Source organism: Lepidochelys kempii, chromosome 4 (genome assembly GCF_965140265.1).
Source record: "Lepidochelys kempii isolate rLepKem1 chromosome 4, rLepKem1.hap2, whole genome shotgun sequence".
In the NCBI taxonomy this organism is placed as follows: Eukaryota; Metazoa; Chordata; order Testudines; family Cheloniidae; genus Lepidochelys; species Lepidochelys kempii.
In genome coordinates this window covers 131,868,390-131,896,150 of record NC_133259.1, presented here as the reverse complement: position 1 = coordinate 131,896,150, position 27,761 = coordinate 131,868,390, and the positions used below count along the sequence as shown (strand labels likewise).

The window sequence follows — 27,761 nt, the reverse complement described above, 5'->3', positions numbered from 1 at the left end:
GGGCCTTGAATTTTTGTTTGTTGCCCGTGACCTGTCCATGACTTTTACTAAAAATACCCATGACTAAATCTTAGCTTTAGCCATAACTATAGAACAACCATCTTACCTGTGAAGGGACTTTCGCTTGATCAAGACTGAGGCATGCTGGCTTTGCAGTGTGGGGAAGTTTACACTACATGGACATGTTAGCTGGATATATGGAGAACTTGATGGATGTCAGTCAGGTAGCTTTCATGAACAATACATTCACACAGACTTTTTTAAGTAAAAAGAAGATGTTGTTGCTGGGTATAAAATAAAATAATCAATAACACAGATATTTACGACAAGAGAGATACCTGGAATCTTCAGAGAATCTTACAGCTGATAGCGTAGAACGAATTATATATATTTGTGACGTAATTTGGCAGGAAAAATTAAACAATACAGTTTGTGGTAAGGAGAGTGCAAATTTATTTAAAGTGACCAAGAGAGTGTAACTGGAAATATTGAAGCATGATTATAATCAGAAAAGTAGTTATATAAAAACACAACATCTTACTCAACAGATCTTCTTTCTGTATGTGTTCAGAATTGTATTGGCTTAATTTAGAAACAAAAAGTAAATTTGTATTTTTTCTATTAATACTACAGAGCCCACAAAGCTATGGAAGAGCATGTTAGATGTTTTTTCTGTCTTGCTCATGAACAGAATGCAAGTACCAGCTTTCAAATGCTTTTACCTTCTCCTAGCATCTAATGCTTCTCAGTTGGGTAAGCGTTATTATGGATGACTGGTAATGAACCCAGAAAGAGCACAGCTTGACTTCCAGATCCTAGGGTGATTTACAGTATGCAGAGCTGAAAGTTTATAAAACAAGCAAATAAAACCACACATTACTTATAAACTTGTAAATTTAATGTGTGAGCAGTTGAGAACCAAGAAATCTAGAATGGCAGGATGTCATTTTTCACAATCACTCTTCAGGATGACCTTGAGAAGAGGAAACTTTAAGTGGAATATCAGTCCTGATTGTGAAATACATTAGACTGTGACGTTGTCTCCAAATTTAAATGGAGGGAGCCCCGTCACATAGGACAATTAAATCCAGACCAGACAAAACACTAGAAAATATAGAGTAGGGAATGATCTTGTATTGGTCAGTTGATAGATTCGTAACAGGACTTTTCCATCTCTTATTTCTAGAGTTATTTACCTAGTTTCAAAGTGTGTCAGATGGATGTGAGGGGAAAGAAATGTTGGTTAGAGAGGTAGGAGGACCACTGGACTACGTTTAACATTTTTTTCTATGGGCATTTTTAAAATTTTGAATTGTTTCTGTATTAGGAGCGAATCCTGAAAGGTTGGAGTTATAGGTGCTTAGCACCTCTGAATATGACTATATAACATACTAAGGTGTCGCCCAAAATTTGAATCAACCACAATTACCAGTCACTTCTGAAAAATAATTGGTCTGTTTTTGAAAATACAGTGTTAAAGAATCATAATATCCAGATTACTGTCCCTTGTAACTTTATTCTTGCAAAAGGATTTCATTTGATAAAGTATGGGAAACATATCATTACAAACATGTTTTTTCCCTCTGACGACACAAAGTTTTCTCAGAACCATGGGCATTCTGAAAAAAAACAATGCTCAGAGTGATTCCATTAGTATAATCAGTCGGGCAATAAGTGCATTCAGGTGGAAGGCTGCCATTATATCTAGAAGGAGAAAAAAAGTCCTTACACTAAAATGTCAGGGCTGCCTTTATTCAGGTCATTGAGTGTTTCTAGCAGATTGATGACATATTAGTATTTTGAGAAGAGAAGAATAACATACAACCATTTCCATTTAGAGTTCAAGAAATGCCACTGTCTGGAACAAGAAATGTTTACTTGGATATTAGGGGGAAATGGAAAAATGTTTTGCAGAATACTAATAACCTTTCAGAGATGCTATTGTAAATTAATATTTTTATCTCTGGCAACCGGAATTTTATGTTTATAATATGCATTATATATGTGTAGAGAATAAATTCAATAAAATAAACGTGTCTTACAAGAATTACCTTAATTTTTTACCACTTTTTTTAATCCAGTAAAAGTCTTAATTTAGTGGGCTAGAGTCACAAAAGGACTTGTGACTGCCCTTTTAGGCACCTAAATCCCAGAATTAGGTCCCACTAAGATTCACAAAACTCCTGCTCAGCTGCCACCAAACTCTGTAGGTTCCTAAACTCAATCAGCACCTAGGTTTTTGCAGTAAACGTTTCCTAGGCAACTGTGTTCCCCCTTCCAAGCATGTGCACGGTTGCTCCCCTTTAGGCTTCTGGACACCTAAGTGCCAGTGTGATTCACAATGGGTGAGAAGATAGGCGTTCCTATGCCTAACGCAAGTGTGAGGCCCGATTTATATCTCCTCCACTCCCACCACCACCACTCTGTTAGCTTCTTGTCAAAAAGTTGCAGGCACCTAACAGCAAGATTCTTCAACTGAGACTCCCAAGCAGAGGGACATGCAGCCTAGCCTTAAGTACTGTTGTCCCTGAGAGGAGCAGAACTTGGGACACAGCCCTCTCCTTGGGATCTCCCATTGTCTAGCTTATGCAGGGAGCTGCCTAGCACACTGGGTTTTGTGAATCCCATTCTCTAGGTGCCTATCTCTCTCCCAGTCATTGTACAGGGAGCCTAGCAGGGGTGAAAGTAACATAAAAGACTTAGTGGTTTGGGCTGCTTACGGTACGCCATTTCTTACCGGTACGCCAGACCAGACCACTGTCATCTCTGGAGCCTAGGTGCGTAAGTCTGGATTAATTATTCCCAGTGATGTTTCAGTCTCCAAAAGTTGGCTGGCTGAGGAGTTCACTGGACCATTTAGGTTGATTTTCAGTAAGTCTTGGTGCACTGGGGAAGTTCCAGAAAACTGGCAGAAAGCTAATGTTGTGCCAATTTTTAAAATGGGTAAATGGGATGATCCAGATAATTATAGGCCTGTCAGCCGGACATCGATCCCAGGCAAGGTAATGTAGTGGCTAATATGAGACTTAATTAATGAAGAATTAAAGATGGGTAATTTAATTTATGCCAATCAGCCTTTGTTTATGGCAAGAAGATTCTGTCAAACTAACGTGATATCTCTTTTTTGATGAGATTACAACTTTGGTTGATTAAGGTAGTGTGTTGACAAAATAGATTTAGACTTTTGTAAGGTGTTTGCATTGATACCACTCAACATTTTGATTAAAAAACCTAGAATGATGTAAACTTAATATGGCACACATTAAATGGATTAAAACCTGGCTAATGGCTATGTATGATAATGTAATTATAAATAAGGAATTGTCATCAAGAGGGTGTGTTTCCAGTGAGGTCCCTCAGAGACCCATTCTTGGCCCTGTGCTCTTTAATGTTTTATCAATGATTTGGAAAAAATCACAGAATCATCACTGATAAAGTTTGTAGATAGCACAAAATTGGTCTTAGGTTGCATGACTCAGAAAACATGGCTATTTAGAGTTAATATATTTAGAGTTACTGGTGATGTATTCAGGCAGTCAGTTCACAACAGGCTGCCATCAAGCACAAGCTCTACACCCTCTATTCAACTTTGAGGTATTTGCAAGGGAAGGTGGCACCAGCTTGTCTGGTAGCGCCATCTGAATTCTCTATCAGCCAGAGTCTGCAGCATCAGTTGCATCAGTGGGAAGAACATTTAAAGATGTTCCTCCATTGTCCGTTGCAATAGTGTCATTGGTAGAGCTCTGTAACACAATGGACAGCTGCATTTGAGTCAATGGCAGATACACAGCATGGTTTCCTATCTTCACAAGAGTTTGGCAAGGCTGTGATCTCTCACTATTGTTCAGTATCAACATAAATTGGTTGATGGATAAGCTTGAGGAGTCAGCTGTAAATTGCATTGGGGCGAACACCTTTCTGCTTCAAGATCTTGAATACATCTGTGACTTTGTCTTGTTGGCTTAGTTTGATGATTTGATGCAGCTGATAGTTAATCTGGTCTGGCCCAAAACAGTGTGCATTGCTCTGGTTATTAATCCAGATAAAACTAAGCTCTGGTCATTACCATAGCATAGCTTCCAGCTCAGTATTAACTTGTCTGGAAGGGACATTGAGCAGATGGCAGGTGTCAAATACTTGGGAGGCATCAGAGAGAATGGTGGAGGATGTTCAAAAGATTTGGACAGTCATATAGCAGCAGCTGCCTCCATGTTTTAGGCCCTTCCTCGGTCTCTGTAGGGATCTCATGACATCAAGATTGTACCTATTTAAGCCAGCAGCAGGAACAGGAAGCTGTCCAAACAACTGGGGTCCCACCCTCTTCTAGACTCTGTGCCTTGTGCTTCTTTGCTCCCGCTCCTACTCCACTGGCTTGATTTTCTATCATCCAAACCTGGTATGACTCCTGGCATTTGATTCATGGTTCTGATCTCCAGTTTGTTTCATGACTCTGACCTCCTGGTATCCTGACCCAGCCTGATTCTTCTCTTGGGACTGCAGACTCAAGCTAGATCTGGCTGCTCGCTGCCCAGTCATGACAGCTTGCTACAAAGCTGTGGATCTATGGAATCACAGTTACACCAACTCTGTTGCATGGAAGGGTGCTGAGGGAGGCTGACGAACACCAGATTGACATTTCTGATTCTTGTTGTTTCCATCAGCTGCTCCATATCAAGTGGCAGGACAAGATCCAAAGTGAGAATATTTGAAGCTGAAACCAACAATCACCTCCTCCTTGGCGTAGTTTTGGCAGTTTCCTTGGTATGGATATACTATAGGAATGAAAGACCTGCAAATTCAGAAACTTTTGCACCAAGGAACACTGTTACATGACTGTTGATTGTGTGTGTGTCAAAAGCTTCAGTGGTGTAACAGAATTGCCAGTGAGAGACATAAATTAAACATAATCAGACTACCGTAAGCACCTTGCCAGAGAGCAATCTGAGTAGTCCTTAATTTGCAAGGAGACTATATTCCTTTGGGATTTGCCATGGTGATGAGGATAATGAGTTATTGGAATAGTAGCCAACCTTGGGGGGAGAGGGGTTTTGTGTGTTCTAAGTATTTATTTTTTCCTCTTCATTATCATGTTCAGTAGAGTAAAAGTATGTATGAGATTGATCTCAGGCTGCAGTTAGACTCCAAATCTCTCCTTTGTTCAAAGGTGAATGATGTTACTTTGTTGTTATGGGAATTATCAACCCTCTGCATAAAAACCTACTAGCAATGACTTGCCTTTGTTTTGATAATTGTCAGATGTTGCTAGTTCATGCCTTCCACGTTTGTAGCTATTGTCTGTCCATTGTTTAAAATTTGTAAGCCATTGTTTAAAAGTTAGCAGTCAGTGCAGGTCAATTGTTGGAAAATCTGTGCCTCTAGCATGAAAATGGTTTGATAAATTTTGCTTTATCACAGGCAGGGTTCTCACACAACCCTGTTTGACAGAGTTGCAACGGACACCTGCCGGGTTCCCTGCCAGCTGTCAGAGACCCTTCCAAGAATCCATGGCTCCAGCGTGACACCACCATGCCAGGGCTTCCATACTCCCTGCCATGGAGCTTGGGAGTCTGGTAACACTGCAGTTCTCAGAGCTTCTAGGCTCCATGCCAAGCTGGAATGAAACCAAATTCTGAAATAGTGAAATTTATTGCAAACCAGAAATGTGTAGTTTTTGCCAGCGATACCAAAAAAGTCTTTTTTTACGCATGTGACATACAAAAAACCCTCTCATTTATAAATGAAACTATGATCTTGGTTTAAAGATCAGCATTTCATTGTAAAAGAGATTTGTTGTTTGAGATGTCTTCATCTGCAATTCAGTAATGTAAAAAGACAGGAAAAGCCTGATGCTGGAGTGGAAAGCAGTAATTCCTAGTGTATGGTGCTCCTTTTTCGACTTATAACAGCCCTGAGGGTTCTAAAAAAATATTTCATACTAATGTCAGTTCATCATCCTCTGCAAAGCTTGTATTTATATTTTGATCTAGATGATTAATCTTTATCTAGGTTATGGGTTCTCAACAGTTCTGAACAACATGCCAGTGGGTTGCAGCCAGATTGCTTTTCTCATATTGCTAAAGGAGAGAAGAGTCCCAGCTGGATGGGAGGAAGACTCCAGTTCTTGGCATGAGAAAAGGAGTCCTGGTATGGAAAAGGTTAAGAACCACTGGTGAAAGATTCATAGAATCCATGGCCAGAAGAAGTCATTGTGAGCATCTAGTCTGACCTCCTGTATAACACGGGCCATAGAACTTCCCAAAAATAATTCCTAGAGCAGATGAATATATGCTTTTTGGAGACCTGTCTTTATATACATGTATTAGACAGTGCAGAAAAATTCTGCCACTGACAACCAAATTGATATAAATAATGGATTTTCCGTATTCATGTTTATGTCTACCTGTGATTTAGGAGCAGCTCTGAAACATGATGTATTATCATTTGTTTTGTGTTAACTGGTTTTAACTCTGTTACATATGTTTTTAGGTGTCAAAAAATTCTTCATCGAGGATATTAATATATTTAGGGCACCCCTGCCTCAACTTGAAACAAAACAAAGCTTTTCTACTGGTGTGACTCTGGGCTAGGGAGAAGAATCTCCTCTCTTCTACCTCCTTTGTTTTCCCCCTTTGTTGTAAAGTGTATGGGTATAGAAAGACAAAGGCATATCTTTAATTGGAGGATATAATGTAAAGATGTGCATTCAGACTCCGTGTTTAACAGATTATATAGGATAGTATAAAATTGAAAAAAAAATGGGTTTGTTTAGTCTGGAGAAGAGAAGACTGAGAGGGGACATAGCAGTTTTCAAGTACATAAAAGGTTAATACAAGGAGGAGGGAGAAAAATGTTCTTAACCTCTGAGAATAGGACAAGAAGCAATGGGCTTAAATTGCAGCAATGGAGGTTTAGGTTGGACATTAGGAATAACTTCCTAACTGTCAGAGTGGTTAAGCACTGGAATAAATTGCCAAGGGAGGTTGTGGAATCTCCATCATTGAGAATTTTTAAGAGCAGGTTGGACAAACACCTGTCAGGGATGGTCTAGATCAGTGGTTCTCAAACTAGGGCCACTTGTTCAGGGAAAGCCCCTGGTGGGCCAGGCCGGTTTGTTTACCTGCTGCGTCTGCAGATTCGGCCGATCGCGGCTCCCACTGGCCGCGGTTCGCCGCTCCAGGCCAATGGGGGCTGCAGGAAGGGCAGCCAGCACATCCCTCGGCCCACGCTGTTTCCCACAGCCCCCATTGGCCTGGAGTGGTGAACCGCAGTGAGTGGGAGCCGCGATCGGCTGAACCTGTGGACACGGCAGGTAAACAAATCGGCCCAGCCCGCCAGTGACTTTCCCTAAACAAGTGGCGACCCTAGTTTGAGAACGACTGGTCTAGATAATACTTAGTCCTGCCATGAGTACATGGCACTGGACTGGATGACCTCTCGAGGTCCCTTCCAGTTCTATGATTCTATGAAAATGCATTGAAAAAAAGATGAATTGAGGGCAGATAGCTAATGGGGGAGGAGGGGAGGGAGTAAGAGAGTAAGTGTGGGTGCATGTGTTTGCAGGCACATAATAATTGAAACTGTCAAAGAAAAAAAATGGCTTCTAATGTGTCTCACTCTAGGCCTCTTGAAATTACACAAAAGGGATATAAGAGATGAAGAGAAGAATCACAGAAAAGGGAAACTGATGTAAAGAATGACGATTAATGTTGGAGTCTCCTATGTCTTCAGACACAACCAACAGGGACACACAGGAACACACGGAGACTGGAGTCTTCAGTTATGGATCAAGTTTCAGAGTAACAGCCGTGTTAGTCTGTATTCGCAGAAAGAAAAGGAATACTTGTGGCAGCTTAGAGACTAACCAATTAATTTGAGCATAAGCTTTCGTGAGCTACAGCTCACTTCATCGGATGCATATAAAAGTTCTAAGACTCCATTCCTGTTGAAGCTCCGCTACACCCTGCAGAAGCATAGCTGAACCACCTGTTTCCCCTTTATTGTAATCATCAGTCCTTCTCCTCCCCAGGCGGGCAGTTCTAGTCTCGGTCTCGGCCCAATAATTGCCCTCTAGTTTCCCTGCTAAATCCTCCGCCCCTGTTTATGTTTGCATCTGCTATGACCTTTTGTTGCCATATAAGGAGCTGTTTTGAGCACTTGGGTATCTTTAGTCAGTCAAGACCTGCAGGCTTGTGGTTTTGGGGTTTTCCGTGTGCGTCTTTCTCTGGCAGTTTACCAGACAGACTTAATATCAGACAGAGCCAGCCCCACTACATTTAACATGACATTTCAAACAGATCATGCTTGGAAGAGTCTCCCTGGAGCCATTTTGTTCTTTACTATAGTTTCAACCGGTTTGCCCAGTACTGAAGTCAGGCTTACCAGCCTATAATTGCTGGGATCACCTCTGGAGCCCTTTTCTAAAAATTGGCTTCACATTAGCTATCCTCCACTCCTTTGGTACAGAAGCTGATTTAAATGATAGTTACAAACTACAGTTAGTAGTTCAGCAATGTCACATTTGAATTCCTTCAGACTTCTTGGGTGAATACCATCTAGGCCTGGTGACTTGTTACTATTTAGTTTATCAATTTGTTCCAAAACCTCCTCTAATGACACCTCAATCTGGGACAGTTCCTCAGATTTGTCACCTAAAAAGAATAGCTAAGGATGGGAATCTCCCTCATATCCTCAGCCATGAAGACTGATGGAAAGAATTCATTTAGTTTCTCCACAATGGCCTTATCATCCTTGAGTGCTCCTTTAACATTTTTACCATCCACTGGCCCCATTGGTTGTTTAGCAGGCTTCCTGCTTATGATGTACTTTTTTTTTTTTTTTTTTGTTGCTATTACTTTTTGAGTCTTTGGCTAGCTGTTCTTCAAATTCTTTTTTGGCCTTCCTAATTATATTTTTTACAATTCATTTGCCAAAGTTTATGCTCCTTTCTATTTTCCTCGCTAGGATTTAATTTCCATTTTTTTAAATTAAGCCTTTTTGCCTCTCACTGCTTCTTTTACTTTGTTGTTTAGCCACGGTGGTACTTTTTTGGTTCTCTTAATATGTTTTTTTAATTTGGGGTATACATCTAAGTTGAACCTCTATTATGGGTGGTTTTAAAGTTTCCATGCAGCTTGCAGGGATTTCACTTTTGGCACTATACCTTTTAATTTCTGTTTAATTAACTTATTTTTGTGTAGTCCCCCTTTCTGAAATTAAATGCTACAGAGTTGGGCTGCTGTGGTGTTTTCCCTGCAGCAGGGATGTTAAATTTAATTACACTATTACCAAGCAGTCCAGATATATACACCTCTTAGACCAGATCCTGTGCTCCATTTAAGACTAAACCAAGAATTGCTTCTCCTCTTGTGTGTTCCCGGACTAGCTGCTCCAAGAAACAGTAATTTAAGGTGTCAAGAAACTTGATCTTAGCATTCCGTCCTGAGATGACGTGTACCCAGTCAATATGGGGATAGCTGAAATTCCCCATTTTTATTGAGTTTATTTTTATAGCCTCTCTAATCTCCCTGAACATTTCACAGTCACTATCACCATCCTGGTCAGGTGGTCAGTAATACATCCCTATTATTAAAGCATGGAATTACTGTACAAAGAGATTCTTTGAAAGAGTTTGGGTCATTTAAGTTTTTTACTTCATTTGATTCTATGCTTTCTTTCACAAATAGTGCCACTCCCCCACCAGCATGTCCTGTTCTGTCCTTCTGATATATTTTGTACTTGGCTTGGAAACTTGAAGCTTATGGAGCCAGAAGCTGAGCCCTGGGTAAAGCTGGGGCTCCTGGGCTTTCAGGTTCCCGGATCCATGACCAGGAGTCTGGAAGCCCTGATACATCTGGCTACTGTGGAGCTGAGGATCCTGGAAGACCTGAGCAGCCTGAAGAAGTGGCAGGTTTCCCACAGAAACCTCCCTTTCATTCACAAAAAGCTCATCGAACCCATGATGTTTCTGCAAAGCATTTTGAGTTCTATAAATCTACGTTTTCTGATTAAACTCTTTTGTTGGAAAATTTATAACCTAGTTCTGCCCTCAGTATCATCACATATTAGCATTGCAGTGGTTGGGGAAAATTTGAAATAAAAGTACCCAACATGTGTATTATTTTAGTGAAGTTCCTTGATATCAGTTCTCTAAGGATGGGTAAATATTTTGAAAATTAATACTTTCCTTTTAAATAATTAATGAAAACTTAATATTATGCTATTATAGCCACAATAACGGACCATTTCCATTAAGGTTCCACAAAAATCAGTATATTGAATTTTTGTGGAGGTGATTTTGATTATTTAATTTTTGGTTACTTAATTTTTGTTTAGTTGTTTCTTTATCTTGGTGGGATGTGCAGAATGGTGCACTATACCAATCAACAAGGTTACGTTTGTTTTTGTTTTTTTTAAATGGAAAACTGAATGTTTTGGGAACAGGAAAAAGTTAGGCATCCTCTGTCTCTGCCCATTCATAGGAGCAATTTTTCTACCAACAAAAAATTCTATATGTTATTAGAGTAATTTATTATTTGAACCGCTGGACTCCGTTGTCTTTGGCTGCCAGTGCTGCAACATGTTAGTGATTCTTCTCTATGTAGAAACTTTCTGATGACAATTCTTTATTGTCCAACTTTTCGTTAATTTATGTTTTCTCCCTGTGTATGTATTATCTGAAGTAGCTTGGCATCAACAGACCTAATTCTTCTGTGAGTGCTAGTCTATATGTGTTCTACTTCTGTGGTCATGTGCCCCATACATTGGAGATCAGAATGCTTTAGCCAGCACTGTCAATTGGTCACACATGCTTTGTCACATCCATCCCCCGTCAAGGGTATAATTAAACTCAAATCCCAGCTTCATATTCTTTGCCCTCAGTTTAACCATGCCAATTTCTGCAATATCTTTTTATTGAAAGTATAAGGTCAATTAGTTTCACTGCCAACTGCTTTTGAAACCTGTTCTTACTAATCTTTTATGAGTAATTTATTGTGTTTCTTTGTTAATCTGGAATTAGGTTACAGAGATGTACCACCATGATATAAACAGTGAAATCAACTTTTAAAAGTATGGAAATTCAAAGTTCAAATTCTGCTTAAAATAAAAACAAACAAACAAACAAACATGGGCTCTGAGTTCACCAGATCTGTGTGTGGGTGTCCAGACTGCAAAGGGAGTTGGAGAAAACTGTGTTCTAATTTATAGCCCCAGCTGGCATAGTAAGCCCAGGTCCAAAGCAGATACAAACTTGGGTACAAAGATTTTGTGTGAGGATGGTAGGGAGGGGTTAGGGTTTAACTCTCAGATAACAGTCCAGGTTAACCCTGCAGTGAAAACGTACCCTTATGGTCACCCAAACAACCTTTTATATCCCGATTAGAGCTATTTAAATCCACCTGTCATTTTGACTCAGCAGTAATTCCATTGCTTCTTCGTTCAGGGTTTAAGCACATGATAACAGAACACATCAACAGATGTGCCCTGCATGCTTATGTTAGTTCCGAAAGTATATTAGCCTGTTGTATATAACTTGAATGATTTGCATTTTGTGATGTAATGTGATTTCTTTGGGCAGGCAGAGTGGCAGAAAGGCACATCAGATACAGTGTGCAATGTTTTCTAAATGTTGGTCTCTTAATCTCCAAAAATTCTTACTCAAGTTATTTAACATGTTTGCAATAAATTCTAATTGTCTAATAAATTCTAAGTGTGACCTAATACTAAAAAAAAATGTGACTGCATGAACAGTATTTTTAAGTTAAAATGTCTTCAGTGCAAAAATGGGACCATTACTGCAGCATTAACTATTGCCCCACCATAGTACCTGTACATTGAAGTAATAAAACTAATAATGCTTTTTAGCTTGTGTAGTCTTTGCGGCAGGGGCAACATCTTCCTTTGTGCCTGGAAAGTGCCCAAAATTTAGACACTACCGCAATATAAGTAATACCGTTTGTCATCCCAGAAAAGTGTTGCTTTTTTGACTGCCGCCAACTTTTGTGTCATCATATTTAATTGCTCGATTGTGGCATTACTTTAATACTGTTACTTTCTGTACTTTGCTTCTTAACACTATCTCTTCAAATATTTGAGAGTTAATAACATTTTGCTCTCCCAACCGGGGCTGGATATGGATCAAGAAATAAGCAGTAAAAATATCTCTGTTCCTTATTATCAGTATAATTTTCTGGACATTTGGGGCCACATTTTCAAACTTGGGAGCCTCATATTAGGCACCTAAATCCATATTTAAGAAATTAAAACAAGTGGTTGTAAATGCATACACCCAGGAATAAAGAACGTATTCCATATTTAAAAGTCGGAGGACTCTATCCTAAGAAGCAGTGATTCTGAAAAAGATTTGGGGATTATGATGGCTAATCCACTGAACATGAGCTCCTAGTGCAACACTGTGGCCATAAGGATGAATGTGATCCTTGGGGACATAAACATAGGAATCTTGGATAGGAGTAGAGAGGTTATTTTACCTCTGTATTTGGCACTGGTGCAACTGCTGTTAGAGCATTGTGTCCAGTTCTGGTGTCAACAATTCAAGAAGAATGTTGATAAATTGGAGAAGGTTCAAAGAAGAGCCATGAGAATGATTAAAGGATTAGAAAATATGCCTCATAAGAATAGACTCAAAACCCTGGTCTACACTGGTGGTGGGGGGTCGACCTAAGATACGCAACTTCAGCTACACAAATAACGTAGCTGAAGATGGCGTATCTTAGGTCGACTTACCTGGCTGTGAGGACGGCGGCGAGTCAACCGTTGCCACTCCCACGTTGACTCCGCTTCTGCCTCTCACAAGCTGGAGTTCCGGAGCCGACGGGGAGCGCATTCAGGGATCAATGTATCGCATCTAGACGAGATGCTATAAATCAGTCCCCGATAGATCGATCACTACCCGCCGACCTGCCGGGTAGTGAAGACCTGCCCGAAGAGTTCAATCTATTTAACTTAACAAAAAGAAGGTTAAGTGGGGACTTGATCACAGTCTATAAGTACATGGGTAACAAATATTTGATAATGGGCATTTCAATCTAGCAGAGAAAGGTATCCAATGATCCAATGTCTGGAAGCTGAAGCAGGACAAATTCAGACTGGAAATAAGGCATATATTTCTAACAGGGTAATTAAACATTAGAGCGATTTTCCAAAGGGTTGTGGTGGATTTTCCATCAATGGCAACTTTTAAATCACGGTTGGCTGTCTTTCTAAAAAGATTTGCTCTAGGAATTATTTGGGGCAAATCCTCTGGCCTATGTTCTACAGAAGGTCAGGTTAGATGATCCCAATGGTCCCTTCTAGCCTTGAAATTTATGAATTTAGGTGCCTACCACTTTTAGCTCCAATGAAAGCCAATCAAATCTGTGCATGCTTGGCACGTCTGAAGGTTGGGCTATTTTTATTGCAAAAAAAAAAAAAGTTGACACATACAGATCATATGATCTTCCATATGGGACAGCTAATTTCATACTAATTAGGGCAACTAATTAAAGTGCTGTGCAAACTTTTTTTAAAAACTTTTTTTTTCCCTCCCCAAAGGTGACAACCCTTGTGAACACAAGCAACAAAGGGCCATCTGGTAAAAAGAAAGGGCGATCTAAGAAAGCGCATGTGTTGGCTGCTTCGGTAGAGCAAGCTACCCAAAACTTTTTGGAAAAAGGAGAACAGATTGCTAAAGAGAGCCATGACCTCAAGGAGGAATTGGTTGTTGCTGTAGAGGATGTACGCAAACAAGGTATGTACAGTGAATCTGTCCTAACTCTGAACTTATTATAATTGCTACATGAGAGAACATAGGGGAGAAATCAAATCAATGTCTTAGATGTCTATATACTGATGCGAGGAGTATTGGGTATTAGCAGGAAAAACAAGAATTGCTAGTTAATAAGCACAACTATTACATAGTTGGCACCACAGTTGATGGGATAATACACATCTTCTATTGACCTAGAAGGGTATATACACAATAAAGATAATGGATTTCAAGAAGGCAGACTTCAGCTAACTCAAGGAGTAGGTAGGTAAGATCCCATGGGAATCAAGTCTAAGGGGAAAAACAGTTCTAGAGCACTGGCACTTTTTTCAAAGAGATTATTATTAAGGGCACAAGAGCAAACTATCCCACTGTATAAGAATGATAGGAAGTATAGCAAGAGATCACACTGGTTTAACCAGGAGCTCTTCAATAATCTGAAACTCAAAAAAAGAGTCCTGCAAAAAGTGGAAACTAGGTCAAATTACAAAGGATGAATATAAACAAACAACACAAGTAAGTATCGGCAAAATTAGAAAGACCAAGGCACAAAACAAGATTAAACTAGCTAGAAACATAAAAGGTAACAAGAAAACATTCTACAAATACATTAGAATCAAGTGGAAGACCAAGGACAGGGTTGGCCTGTTACTCAATGAGAAGGGGGGAAACAATAATAGAAAATATGGAAATGGAAGAAGTGTTAAATGACTTCTTTGTTTCAGTTTTCTCCAAAAGAGGTTAGTAATAATTGCACGTATAACACAGTGAATGCCAGTAAAAAAAGAGGTAGGATCAGAAGCTAAAATAGGGAAAGAACAAGTTAAAAATTACTTAGACAAGTTAGATGTCTTCAGGTCACCAGGACCTGATGAAATACATCCTAGAATACTCAAGGAGCTGATTGAGGAGTTATCTGAGCCCTTAGTGATTACCTTCCAAAAGTCATGGAAGACGAGTGAGATTCCAGAGGACTGGAAAAGGGCGAAGATAGTTTCAATCCATAAAAAGAGAAATAAGAACAACCAGGGAATGACAGTACCCAGAAAGGTAATGAACCAAATAATTAATTTGCAAACACCTAAAACATAATAAGGTGAGAAGTAACAGTCAGCATGGATTTGTCAAGAACAGATCATTTCAAAGCAACCTAATAGCTTTCTTTGTCAGGGTACCAAGCCTTGTGGATAGGGGGAAAGCAGATGATATGATATAACTTGACTTTAGCTTCTGATACTGTCTCACATGACCTTCTCATAAACAAACTAAGAAAATACAACCTAGATGGAGATAACAGAAGGTGGATGCATAACTTTTTGGAAAACTGTTCCCAGACAGTAGTTTTCAGTAGTTCACATTCAAGCTGGAAGGGCATATCAAGTGGGTCCCACAGGGATCAGTTCTGTGTCCGATTCTGTTCAATATCTTCATCAATGATTTAGATAATGGCATAGAGAGTACACTTATAAAGTTTGTCATCAATACCAAGCTGGGAGGGGTTGCAAGTGTTTTGGAGGATAGGATTAAAATTCAAAATGATCTGGACAAACTGGAGAAATGGTCTGAAGTAAATAGGATGAAACTCAATAAGCACAAATGCAAAGTACTCCACTTAGGAAAGAACAATCAGTTGCACACATACAAAATGGGAAATGACTGCCTTGGAAGGAGTACTGCAGAAAGGGACCTGGAGGTCATACTGGATCACAAGCTAAATATGAGTCAACAGTATAACGCTGTTGCGGGAAAAGTGAACATCATTCTGAGATATATTAGCAGGAGTTGTAAGCAAGACACAAGAAGCAATTCTTCCACTCTACTCCACACTGATTACACCTCAACTGGAGTATTGTGTCTAGTTCTGGGTGTCGCATTTTAAGAAAGATGTGAACAAATTGGAGAAAGTCCAGAGAAAAGAAACACAAATTATTACAGGTCTAGAAAATATGACCTGTGAGGGAAGATTGAAAAAAAAATGGGTTTGTTTAGTCTGGAGAAGAGAAGATTTAGGGAGGACACAATTACAGTTTTCAAGTACATAAAAGGGAGGTGGTGGAATCTCCATCCTTAGAGGTTTTTAAGGCCTGGCTTGACAAAGCCCTGGCTGGGATGATTTAGTTGGGGTTGGTCCTACTTTGAGCAGGGACGAGATTACCTCCTGAGGTCTCTTCCAACCCTAATCTTCTATTATTCTATGATTCTATGAAAAGGTTGTTACAAGGAGGAGGGAGAAAAAAATGTTTTCCTTAGCTTCTAAGGATAGGACAAGAATCAATGGACTTAAATTGCAGCAAGGGCGGTTTGCATTGGACATTAGGGAAAACTTCCTAGTTGTCAGGGAAATTAAGCACTGGAATAAATTGCCTAGGGAGGTTGTGGAATCTCCGTCATTGGAGATTTTTAAGAGCAGGTTAGACCAACACCTGTCAGGGATGGTCTAGATAATACTTAGTCCTGCCTTGATTGCAGGGGACTGGACTAGATGACCTCTTGAGGTCCCTTCCAGTTTTATAATTCTATGATTGCTGGATTTCTTCCAAGAGAAGTATGCCTCTAGCTTCCTGGATGATGATCATGTGATTAAAACTACTGATATGGTGTAGATTGCATTATATTTTCAATATTTGTACAAATAACTAATGGTTTATTCAGTAGTAGCAATGTGTTTAGCTGAAAATTACAGCTGGGTCAATAACTGATTTTTTTTATTTATTGGTTGTTCAGGGGGAAAAATTAGTTGAGATTAAACTGAAACCAATAAATGCTTAAAATGTTGATGAACTGGTTGAGCAAAATGTTTTGTTTGGCATGAAACATTTTGTTTCTGGACATTTTTAAAGGGCTAGAGTCACAAAATGGGGAGGGAGAAGGCAGAGGTGGTGCCCACACCCTTTATAATGTTTAGCCCAGCGATTAGGGCACTCACTGGGGATGTAAGGGACCTAGGTTCAAATCCCGTGTTGAGGGGGAGTATCCTAACGAGTGGAATGTGAAGTATTCTGGGCCTAGTCTTTTCAGTCTCTCCTGTTGAAGCTCTTCCTCTTTATAAAATACTTTAATAGGCAAAAAGTGAGAGTGCTTGTGATTCCAGGTGGTTAGGGTACTTATCTGGGAGCTGGGACTGCCATGTTCAAGTCCCTCTAATTTAATGACTATTCTGAATGCCTGTCCTAACCATTGAATTTAAAAATATGAGGGAGGTGGCACCACCACTGATCCCATCCCCCCAGTGCCTATTGTGAATACCGTCATTTTGTGAATGTACTCTGAAAAATTTGGGTGTGGGGTGGGACAAAACTGCTTGGAGAATTTGTGTCAAATTCACAAATAGTTTTGCAAAGGCTGGAACTGATTTTTTCAGTGAATAAACTGAAAACTGTTGTCCAACTCTACAGAACAGTCTATCTTAGGTAATTTACCACATCATCTCATCATTTTGCCTGAGCTCCACTGACTCAGGAAATAGGAAACTCGGAGATTGTTCAGTGTCCTAAACGACCAGTGCTGATGCAAAACCATGAGGCTGACTTTGCTTCAAGTTATTCTTTATATCACTGTGTGGAGGATGAGCTTTTTTCTGTAATGAAATTACAGGGAAAATAGATTGCAAATCTGTTAAGCTCTGAATAGTGGCTTAAAGAAGAAGCATGTATATATAGCATGTATGTAATCAATATTTTGCATGGTGAACAATTTAATAATTATCAACCAAATAATGCAATGATGTAGAATTCTTTGGTTTTTAAATGTGTAACACAAAGATTAGCATAATCTTAAATCACAAAAATACAAGCAATATTATAATCTGATCTTCACTATGTAGTTGGTGGTTAAATAGATGTTAAGGATACCTTGCATATTTTATAGAATGGTAACTTCAGGATATACCAACAATATGCAAGCTACTCATCTAATATGCATCTTTCACAGTAGCATGTGGAAAAGAAATTTAAGAAAATTAATTTTATAACCATTACAATAGTTTGCATTGTTATTATAGGACACCTGCTTTCAAATAAATAATAACTACAATAAGGCTTTGGAAATTCAAAAGTAACCTTGTATCTCAGCTAAGAATTTTAAAGGTAAAATACATAGCAGGTGTGACAGTTGTGACAATTCCCTGCATTATCCTTGAAAAACCTTACTGAATTAAGTTTAAGTATTTTTGGAATCCATTGTATTAAATGCAGCGACTATGTATTATTGTGGGCTGGGGTTGTATGTAACCTCTCTGTTGTGGAGATATGATGTGAACCCTTGAAAGTGTCATGAACTTCAAAAGACTATGTCGAACAATGTGGCAGACAAGAATGGGTTTTGGGGAGAAACAGTGCCAAGTGGTTTGCTTGGAGAATCTCTAGGGGAAGGTGAATGCAATTTTCATACCTGTGGCTATTTAAAAAAGCAAGCTATGGAAGCTACGCCCTGACGAGAGGACCATTATCTGCTGATTACCCATTCTATACTCTCAACATCAAAGGCCCAAGCGGTATAAAGGAAAGAGTAACCTATTCATGGGGACGCTAGTTCTGAGCTAAGACTGTTTATGAACTTTGTAATCAACAGAAAAAAAACAACAACCCTTTGTTGGGTTAGAAGTGTTAGACTCCTACCAGAACCTGAAATTGGAGTTGGGGGATGATCTCTGGGAAACTTATTAGCATGAATGTTGGTTCTTTTATTGTTTTTAATATGTTTTCTCTGTGATACTTACATCTTAAGAATAACTGTGCTTACTTATAAAGAGCTGTGTGATAACTTGTGACTGCTGGCAATTTCAGCTGTTCAGTTTTGCTTTTCTTAGTCCATGTGTGCCTGATTTAGGGTGATCCACGAAGCCTATCTAATCTAAGCATAGATAGCATGTCCATTATCATATCTGAGCTCCTTACTCAGTTTATCAGTGCCTTATATTAGTTTAATACTAATTTGATTTGTAAACTTGTGCTTCATAAAGTTAAAGGCACCTGAGAGGAATCCTTCCCTTACCCCTCCACTCACTCTATTTATGGCACATGAGCATGTTTTCAAATTGCTCACATGCCTCTTTTAAAAAAAATTGGTGTGTGTATGTGTGTGTAAAGCCACAGAAATAGTGTAACAAAAGATAAAGGTGTTAAACAGTACTCTGTGAAACACTGCAAATATTCAGATTATGTTAACACTCTATGTCTGTCATAAGAATGGGGTGGATTGTGGGTTTGCAAAACACAATGGGTTTATTACTATTTGATCAAGAGAAATCCATGTGCCATTTTTAATACAGTGACACGTGGACAGTCCAGCTGTGGTGAAGCATGAACTGACACGTTTAACTAGATGACATAAATTGCTGAAATAAAAATCTCATCGTATGTTTTGCAAGAGTACTGTGTGTGGATTTCCTGGCTAAATTTCATATTGGGTAGTTCCTATCTAAAAGCTTCCCCTGCAGTTTCAACTGGATATGATATTCTTCCCTTCCAGTCCTAAATTGCTGTATCTTATGTATGCAGTTGAACAGCTGGGAACGGGATGCATTTCATTAATGGGTGAAGCAATTGTAGTATGTTGCTTGCTCAGTGCTTTGGAATCCTACTTGTTAAAAAGGACTATCCAAATATAAGATCATTATTACTGGAAGAAAATGGAAGAATTAAGATTTTTTTTCCCCAGCAGGAATGAGGCAAAACATCTTGATGATCAACACTTTCAGTTTAACAAGTCAAGAGTTCTTGAAAGCAGCTATTCTGGGAACAAGAAAACAGCTCTTTCAAGTCTCTTGCAAATGTCACACTCTCAGAATTATTACAAAAATAATTCTAGGTGTGTTTATATATCAGGTATGCATGTCTTGACTAACCTCACAGATTTAACTAAATTGTCAGACAGGTCAGAAAATAATCTCTAGTCCTAACTCAAAATGACTGTACACTAATTAGAATGTCTAATGATGATTTCTGAGATAAGTAGGACTAAAGCCAATGCCTTAAAATATGGGTGCCTAAAGATTGGTCCCCAAATAAGTGGCCTGATTTTGAAAAGCATTGAGCACCTTTTTAAAGGTGTCTTGGGTTTGAAAATGTTGGTCTTCCTTTGAACTCCTTTCCAACTGCCATTTTATGTGGTCTCTAGACTTTTGAATCATGCAGCATTAAAAACTCCTCTGATTTACGCATAGCCAATATACATGGAATAACACCTCATGTGAGGTTCAGCCTATCAGTTACTGAACATTATTTTTAAAATTCTGCTTTGTTTAAAAGATTTTTTATGCATGCTATGAGAGAATAATTGTCTGCCTCCACCCCAAAATGAAAACATCACACATCAGTTCTTGAAGTTTTGTGGGACTTTTGAAATTCAGACAATTTTTTAATGCCTCATTCAGTTGAGTCCCTTTCTTCACATTTGAATTATGTAAAATACTACTTCCCATTATCTTCAATACCTTATTGCCACCAATCAACATACAGTTATAAAAAAAGGTGTTAACAAATGTTTCTCAACTATAAATTTATCCCTTTGTTACAAATTGTCTGTCACTAGGTGAAATATGAAATCAACACGATATTTTTTAAATAAACCATTTGTAATAATACAGTGTCAGCACATGAGACATTTGTTCTTTTCCCCAAATACAACACATACTGCTCTTTGGTAATGACTGCACAGCATTTGAAATGATTACAAAATACTTTTAGATTTTTTTTAATTGATATGGTTTTAATAAAAATAATTTGAAACTTTAAGAAAAGAAAAGTCAAATTGTTTAGAAAATTAGATGAACCAATTTTCTGTATCTTCATGAGTGCTTTACAGTTGAATGGATAAATGTATAAGTAGGATCAGTTCCTAAAACATTCTATAAATTAATTTAATACTATAGTTAATGTAAAGGAGAAGCTGGCTTTGGTTAAAGTCAATAGCATATAGTTTTAGAAATAAAACTAATTTTGGCAGAGATATCAGAAACTGGAAAGTAACTGCTATTAAAATTATATGGTGTGTGAAATTTAACATTATAATTATTATGCCAATGGCTGTCTGATTTTGGTGTAATTATCACAGAAGCACATCAAAGACACAGAACTTCAGCAGGAGACCTTTTTAAATATGATCTGGTCTAGCTGTAATTTACTATTTTTAGACCAATGTGATATTTATTATGTGTAACTCAATGCAAACTCACAGGTGTCTGAACTTTGTGTCTTAGAATAGAGAGATAGAAAAAGAGCTATTAAATCATTGGATGCATCCCCCTGCAACTGCAGGAGTGTTCCATATTCGGAAACAGTCATACATAAAACAAGAAAATTAAAAGCTAAGCCCACCTTCTTTCTCCAACATTTCACTCCCCTTACAATTCTCCCCTGTTTTCAAATGCCTTGGAAAAAAAGATGAGGAGCAAAGTTAATCAGGTCTGCTCTATTTCAGACCAATGTTTGGAGTATATTCCAAAGCCATTGAACCAACTACAATTCTAATTTATAATAATGATGCTTCTTAAGTTTAAGTGTCTTTGCTGATCTCAACGACAATAGTACGGTATGCAGAGAGAGTGAGAGTGCATTAACTGTCTGTTACCTGATCCTATGTCAGACCCTGCTGCTTCCTAGGTTTCCCCTTCTTGCGGGTTCTCAAGCTCTTCTGTATCAAGCCAGCCTCCCTTCTTGAGGTCTGTTTATTTAATCACCAAAATTCAGTTGTCATGCTCACTTCAGGAGTGGGTCCATAACAGTAGTGATGGGTTCTTCAGTCCCCTACACTACAAGAGGAAGAGTCAGATCTTTTTAATTGGCTGGACTGATTCTCCAGATAACTCCTACTACTGAAGACCCCCTCCAAAATTATTTCTGCCTCCAAAGTGAAGCAGGCTAAGAGTCAGGTTCTCTATAGATCATAACCTGATTATTTTTCTTACCCCCACATCCCCCGCCCCCCCCCAGCCCTGTTTTCTCAACTCTCCACTTTTTTGGGCTACTAACTTTTTAAGGGCCATTTAAATTTGCTCTACTCAGCTCCGGCCAGTTGAGAGAACTTTACTAAGCTCTCCTCCCAAATTAACCCCTGGTAATGGCTGAAAAGCAAAAAAAAAAAAAAAAAAAGGAAGGGAATGGATAGAGCCTTGTCTGAGTGCACTGAAGGGGAAAAGTGTTCCTCTTGCTTAACTAGACAGCGCAGTGGTGTTTGTGAACAAACGAATGGCCCAGAAAGACAAGGATTTGGAAAAAAAACCACCCAGGACACTAGGGTTCAATTTGTGGCCACTGACATGAACCAGGACCCTTTGCCAGGTGTCACACCCCAGGTGGGTTTACTGTGTTGGCTTGAGGAGCTGAAGCCAACAGAACTGGCATGAGGTAATTCCCTAGAGACCCCCCCCCCACCCTGACAGCCAAAGCACAATGCCAAGAGGCTATATGTGTTGCCAGAGACACCCCTCTTCCTTCAAGGGAGCAGGTACTGCAGTTAGGGCATCCTCTTTGTCTCTCTGGGGTCTCAAGAACCACCCAGAGACTGAAAAAAAAATAATATCCTGCCATTGCCGACCACTTTCCTTTGCAGTAGGGTTTCAGAGGCCATTTTGGAACTGGGAGCATTAGCTCCTCAGGGGGTGTCCATTTTAGAAAAAGCTCCTGCACAGTCTCCTCCTCTCCAGCATCTCACAATCTTCAACTTGCAGAAGAAAGGGGACAAAGGAGGAGTTATAGATGTAGAAGCTACTCCTCATCTACTTCCCCCTCCTCCTGCCTGGAGCTCAGGTGGGGGGGGAGGGACCAAAAAGCAGACATACATCAAAGAAATCATCTAAATCTAGACATTCCTCCTCCAAACGGATAGACGTTCAGAATCTAAGGCATCTGGGTATTGCCTTCTTAGGTATCTCCCATAGCGTTCAGCCAAAAAAGATAAAAAAAAAAAAAAAGAGGAGTCAAGGATGAGGTCAAAAAGAGAGAAAATATCTGTAAATATTTTCCAACAGGCTCGAAAACTGACCCTCACATTCCCATTCCAGTTGTCATGCCCTATGAAAGTCGCAAAGGCTGAATTGGAAAACTCAGGAAAGGCAAAGAGTCTGACCAAAAGAGCCAAAAAAATTCTCAAATGTCCACCAGTCAAAAACATTCATGGTTGGATTACCTAAAACGGATGCAGCCTTGTCAAACCGTGTCAAGGACACTGTCCTCCTTGCTGAAGGGGACTTCTTACCCAAACATATCTCTGACAGAAGGGTGAAATCAGCTCTCTACATTGGCTATGAAGCAACTTCAGCAACAGCTACGTTGTGGTGTTACAGAAATTTATATAGATATGATAGGAGAGACAACAGATTATTTAAGAATAGATGGGAGAAAACCAGGCCTGATAAACCCAGAGGTGACTCCTTCTCCAGGAATGCCGCTAAGAATCATCAGTCACTATCCAACCTTCCCCTGTGGGGCATCTGTCTCTATATATTCCTACCTGGTTTACCTCCACCCTTGACAAATGAGGGAGAGACATCATTTCAAGGGTTATGCCATAGAATTCAAAAGGACCCCCTATCCCAGATTTCTCCCCTCTCCCTCAACCCGTCCAAGAGTAAGGCTGTGTTCAGACAAATTGACTACCTCTTCCAAATTGGGTCCATAGAATTTGTCCTTGGTCAGGAGCAGGTCATGGCCTTTTTGGTTTAAAGAGCAAATACGTTGTGAGGCTCAGATTTTTTTTCTGAGTAAACTGAGTCATTACTTCCTATCTTGGATTAGTGGCGAAAGGAATCCTTCCCTAGTGAATTTATCTAATCTGTCTGCCTATATAATATATTATTTCTAGATTTGTATAGATTGCCCATCCCCAAAGTATCTAGGTACCCCACATGTATTTAAGAAGAAATAATCACTTCCCTTTCTTTCACATCCAGGCAGCAGCAAATTGCTTATTTAGAATGTGTGTGATAAAAGAACCTATTGGTGGAAAGGTTTGTCAGAGAAATGAATTCTGCATTTAGTACTGAATGCAGTGAGGCTTGTAGGCATTTATATCTCATCTGGAAGTGAGTTTTGGTCTTACCCTATGAAAGTTCCTTCTTCTGCACTCAAATCTCCACACATTGGCCAATAGTTTTATAGTCACTGCCACTGGAAGTTCTTTGCCTCTTATTCTGAAGTGGTCTCTCTGATGGGTAGTGCTAGTCTAGTGGAGGACTTTGAAAATCAGGACAGAGGCCTTGAATTCAACTGTGTATTCAGTGAGGAAACAGTGCACTTGTAGCCTGAACAATGGCATCTCATTATTCCAGTAAATATTCATAACCAATTTAAAGTGCTTATTACATTTGGAAGTAAATTCAATTGTTATTCATATTTGCTCAGTCTAAGAAATATTCTACACTAAGTGCCACTCTATGCAAATGTTCTATTGTTAGTTCATTCAGACTGTTTTCAAATCTATTAATTATCTTTCAGCTCTTAGAGAAATAGCTTCTGAAAGATATTAATGTTCCCATTCCAGGATGATATAAAGCACCTGTAATGAATACTAGACATTGCATAGGGTCTCAAAGATGTGTTGTACAGATAATACATTTCCTTTTTGGTTTTAAGAACAAAGTAGTAACTCTTAAACAATAAACATGACAAGACATTGTTTTGAGATTGGGGGAAATGAAGAACCAAGTACCTTCAACATCTGGGGAGGCATTACCTCATTCTGATACCAGCTTTTTTCTTTCTTTTTTTAAATTCACAACAAGGATGTAGTATCTCATTGATCCTTAGCCATTAAATTTTCCAGAGAAGCTACTCCTTGCTGCAGAATTGTGGTCCACATTTTAAAATTTACTTTAAAAATGAAAAAAAAAAAAAGGAAATCAGGAGCTAATTTCCTACTCAAATCTCTGGTGGTCCAAGCTACCACAAGGAGAGGATTTTGGGTAATGAGATATAGGGCTTTTAACTTAAGTCAAACAGGGGCTAAGGACCTATATCAGAAAGCCCTATAAAATAGCACAATAATAGTCTGAACAGGGAAGAACTAAGATTAGTAGGGAGCAGGCTGAGCAGGACACCTCAGAGGAGAGGACCACACTTGGTTACAAAGGAACTGGCTTTAGGTGTAGCTTGAGTTTTGCTTTTTTTTATTTTGAGTTCTGTTTCACCTTATGTTTTTGTTTTAACCTGTTAAATGTATAAATTCATGCCAGCATACACCGGGGAGGAAAGTTCTCTCTCTGAAAGATTCTTGCTGTTGGAACACATTGGTGGACTCTGACAGCACTTACAGAAATTAAGAATTGCAGAAATGCTTTTACTGGGGGAAAATAATGAAAATAGATCTATCTAAGCAGCATGGCTTTTTTCATATTTAACTAATAACATTTATAGCATGTTTTTATATAAATCTTATATTATTGTTTGTCTGCAATTGTGAGGCCAAATCCTGCAATCCATTCCTTTACAAGCAAAATTTCCATTAATTTTAAGGAGAGTTTTGTGTGAAAAAGGATTGCAGGATTTGGCCCACAATTTTAGTAATTGGAAAGGATTGTAATTAATTTGATTCAGACTATCCTTTTAATATTATTAGGAATCATTTATATGACTCTTGACTTTCTAGCCTCACCTTTTAAGCATTGCAAACCACCACCTGTTTTTCTGATGTAGTATGCTATTATTTTGCTTTACAGTGATGCCAACCTCAAGGCCCTTATTCAATAATATTACCCACAAGCATCTTTGTGACTTTTTCATAGTGTTCCCAAATCTTTACTCTGGTCTATAGCCGGAGGACTGGTTAAAGCCTGCAAAGATGGGTCAGCTGGGAAGCGGGTCAATTAAACATATCTCCTCCATTTAAACTATGCATGTCAGAGAGAAAATAAGATTTTATTGATGCTCCAGCTTTCACTCTCTTGTGTTCGAAGCTTTTCACATGAAGCAGTAGAAACTTGGCAACCTGAGAAGCACTGAGCACCAAACTAGAAAGTTTAAGTGACATGGAAAGCTTTTCCCACCTAGAATGTAAAGTTGTAAACAAAGGAATTATGACTTTCACCTGTTCCCAATCGAGCAGTGGAGGTTAGAAAGGAATGATGGTGGAGGGGATTGCACCTGAGAGACACTAGACAGAGAGATGTCCTGTCCTGAAAAGGTGGCAATATAGAGCCTTGAGTGGCTGCAAAGAAGTAATTACGATTTCAGCACACCAGACGGATGGCAGGGAGTTGTTTTTCATGCTCAGAAACTGTTTTAACTCTGGTGGTGGAAGTCTTCATTAAGGGTAGACATTTCTGCATCTACACACATACCAACTTAGTTAGAAGCTCCTAGCCAATCAGCAGTGAATTCTGTCAGGAGTGCAAAACTCACATCCATTTGGGCACCAATCAAATCCATCACGGTCCATGAAGATAGTGCTGCCAGGGGTAACCCTGACTGAATCCGTGGGTTGGATCTCAGTGCACTTTCATATAATTTTACAGAAGTCAGTGAGATTTAGACTGGGAAACATCGTTAAGGAGGAATCACAGACTGGAGGCCAAACGTCTTCAGGAGGTATACTACATAAATGAACCAAAGACAAGTGTGCTAGCCTAACACCTGCAGTAGTTGTCAAGGTTTCTTTCTGATCTTATTTGAAGTTGTGTATATGCTCAGTAGTGTGAATAGCTGAAATAATTAGTTGTGTAGCAAAACTAAATGTTTTATCTACTTGTCAATATAATACTGTCAAGATTCCTTCCCCACTCTGAACGCTAGGGTACAGATGTGGGGACCTGCATGAAAAACCTCCTAAGCTTATCTTTACCAGCTTAGGTCAAAACTTCCCCAAGGTACAAAATATTCCACCCTTTGTCCTTGGATTGGCCGCTACCACCACCAAACAAATACTGGTTACTGGGGAAGAGCTGTTTGGAAACGTCTTTCCCCCCAAAATACTTCCCAAAACCTTGCACCCCACTTCCTGGACAAGGTTTGATAAAAGCCTCACCAATTTGCCTAGGTGACTACAGACCCAGACCCTTGGATCTTAAGAACAATGAACAATCCTCCCAACACTTGCACCCTCCCTTTCCTGGGAAATGTTGGATAAAAAGCCTCACCAATTTGCATAGGTGACCACAGACCCAAACCCTTGGATCTGAGAACAATGAAAAAGGATTCAGTTTTCTTACAAGAAGACTTTTAATAGAAATAGAAGTAAATAGAAGTAAAGAAATCACCTCTGTAAAATCAGGATGGTAGATACCTTACAGAGTAATTAGATTCAAAACATAGAGAACCCCTCTAGGCAAAAACTTAAGTTACAAAAAAGATACACAGACAGAAATAGTTATTCTATTCAGCACAATTCTTTTCTCAGCCATTTAAAGAAATCATAATCTAACACGTACCTAGCTAGATTACTTACTAAAAGTTCTAAGACTCCATTCCTGGTCTATCCCCAGCAGAAACAGCATATAGACAGACAGAGACCCTTTGTTTCTCTCCCTCCTCCGAGCTTTTGAAAGTATCTTGTCTCCTCATTGGTCATTTTGGTCAGGTGCCAGCGAGGTTACCTTTAGCTTCTTAACCCTTTACAGGTGAGAGGAGCTTTCCCCTGGCCAGGAGGGATTTCAAAGGGGTTTACCCTTCCCTTTATATTTATGACAAATACCCAGGATGAGCCAATGTGAAAGCAGAAGATATCTGATTGTCAGAAGTTCCAATCCTTGTATTTACTTTGTATGGTATTATATATTGGGGTTTAGGCCCTGTGTTTTATTCTTCACTTAAAGGAAAATAACAAATCTCTAGTTAGAGATGTTAGTCTAGTAGGTGCATTGTAACTGCTGTGTTGTAACAGTTTATCTTTGGCGTGTTATTCATAATAAGGAATTTAAAATTAATGTGTGTGTACCTACCTGTCTTATGGTAAAGACTAGTACTCGATTCCTAAGACGAGAAAGAAAGTGAATCCTATTATAATTTCCCCTTTTAGTATTTGGAAGGTTCCTGTGGAAAATCCAGCTATAGTCTCTTGCGAGGAT

At 39.1% G+C, this 27,761-nt stretch overlaps 1 protein-coding gene across 9 annotated transcripts in view; it reads left to right on the top strand.

Annotated features, from left to right (window-relative positions):
• CTNNA2 (catenin alpha 2) overlaps positions 1 to 27,761 on the top strand; it is a 784,792-nt gene that overhangs the window by 153,039 nt on the left and 603,992 nt on the right. For all 9 annotated transcript variants that reach the window (XM_073342914.1, XM_073342915.1, XM_073342917.1 and 6 more), the window contains one exon: positions 13,552 to 13,747. In XM_073342914.1, coding sequence (XP_073199015.1) covers positions 13,552 to 13,747 — 196 coding nt within the window. The remainder of the gene's footprint in view (positions 1 to 13,551; positions 13,748 to 27,761) is intronic.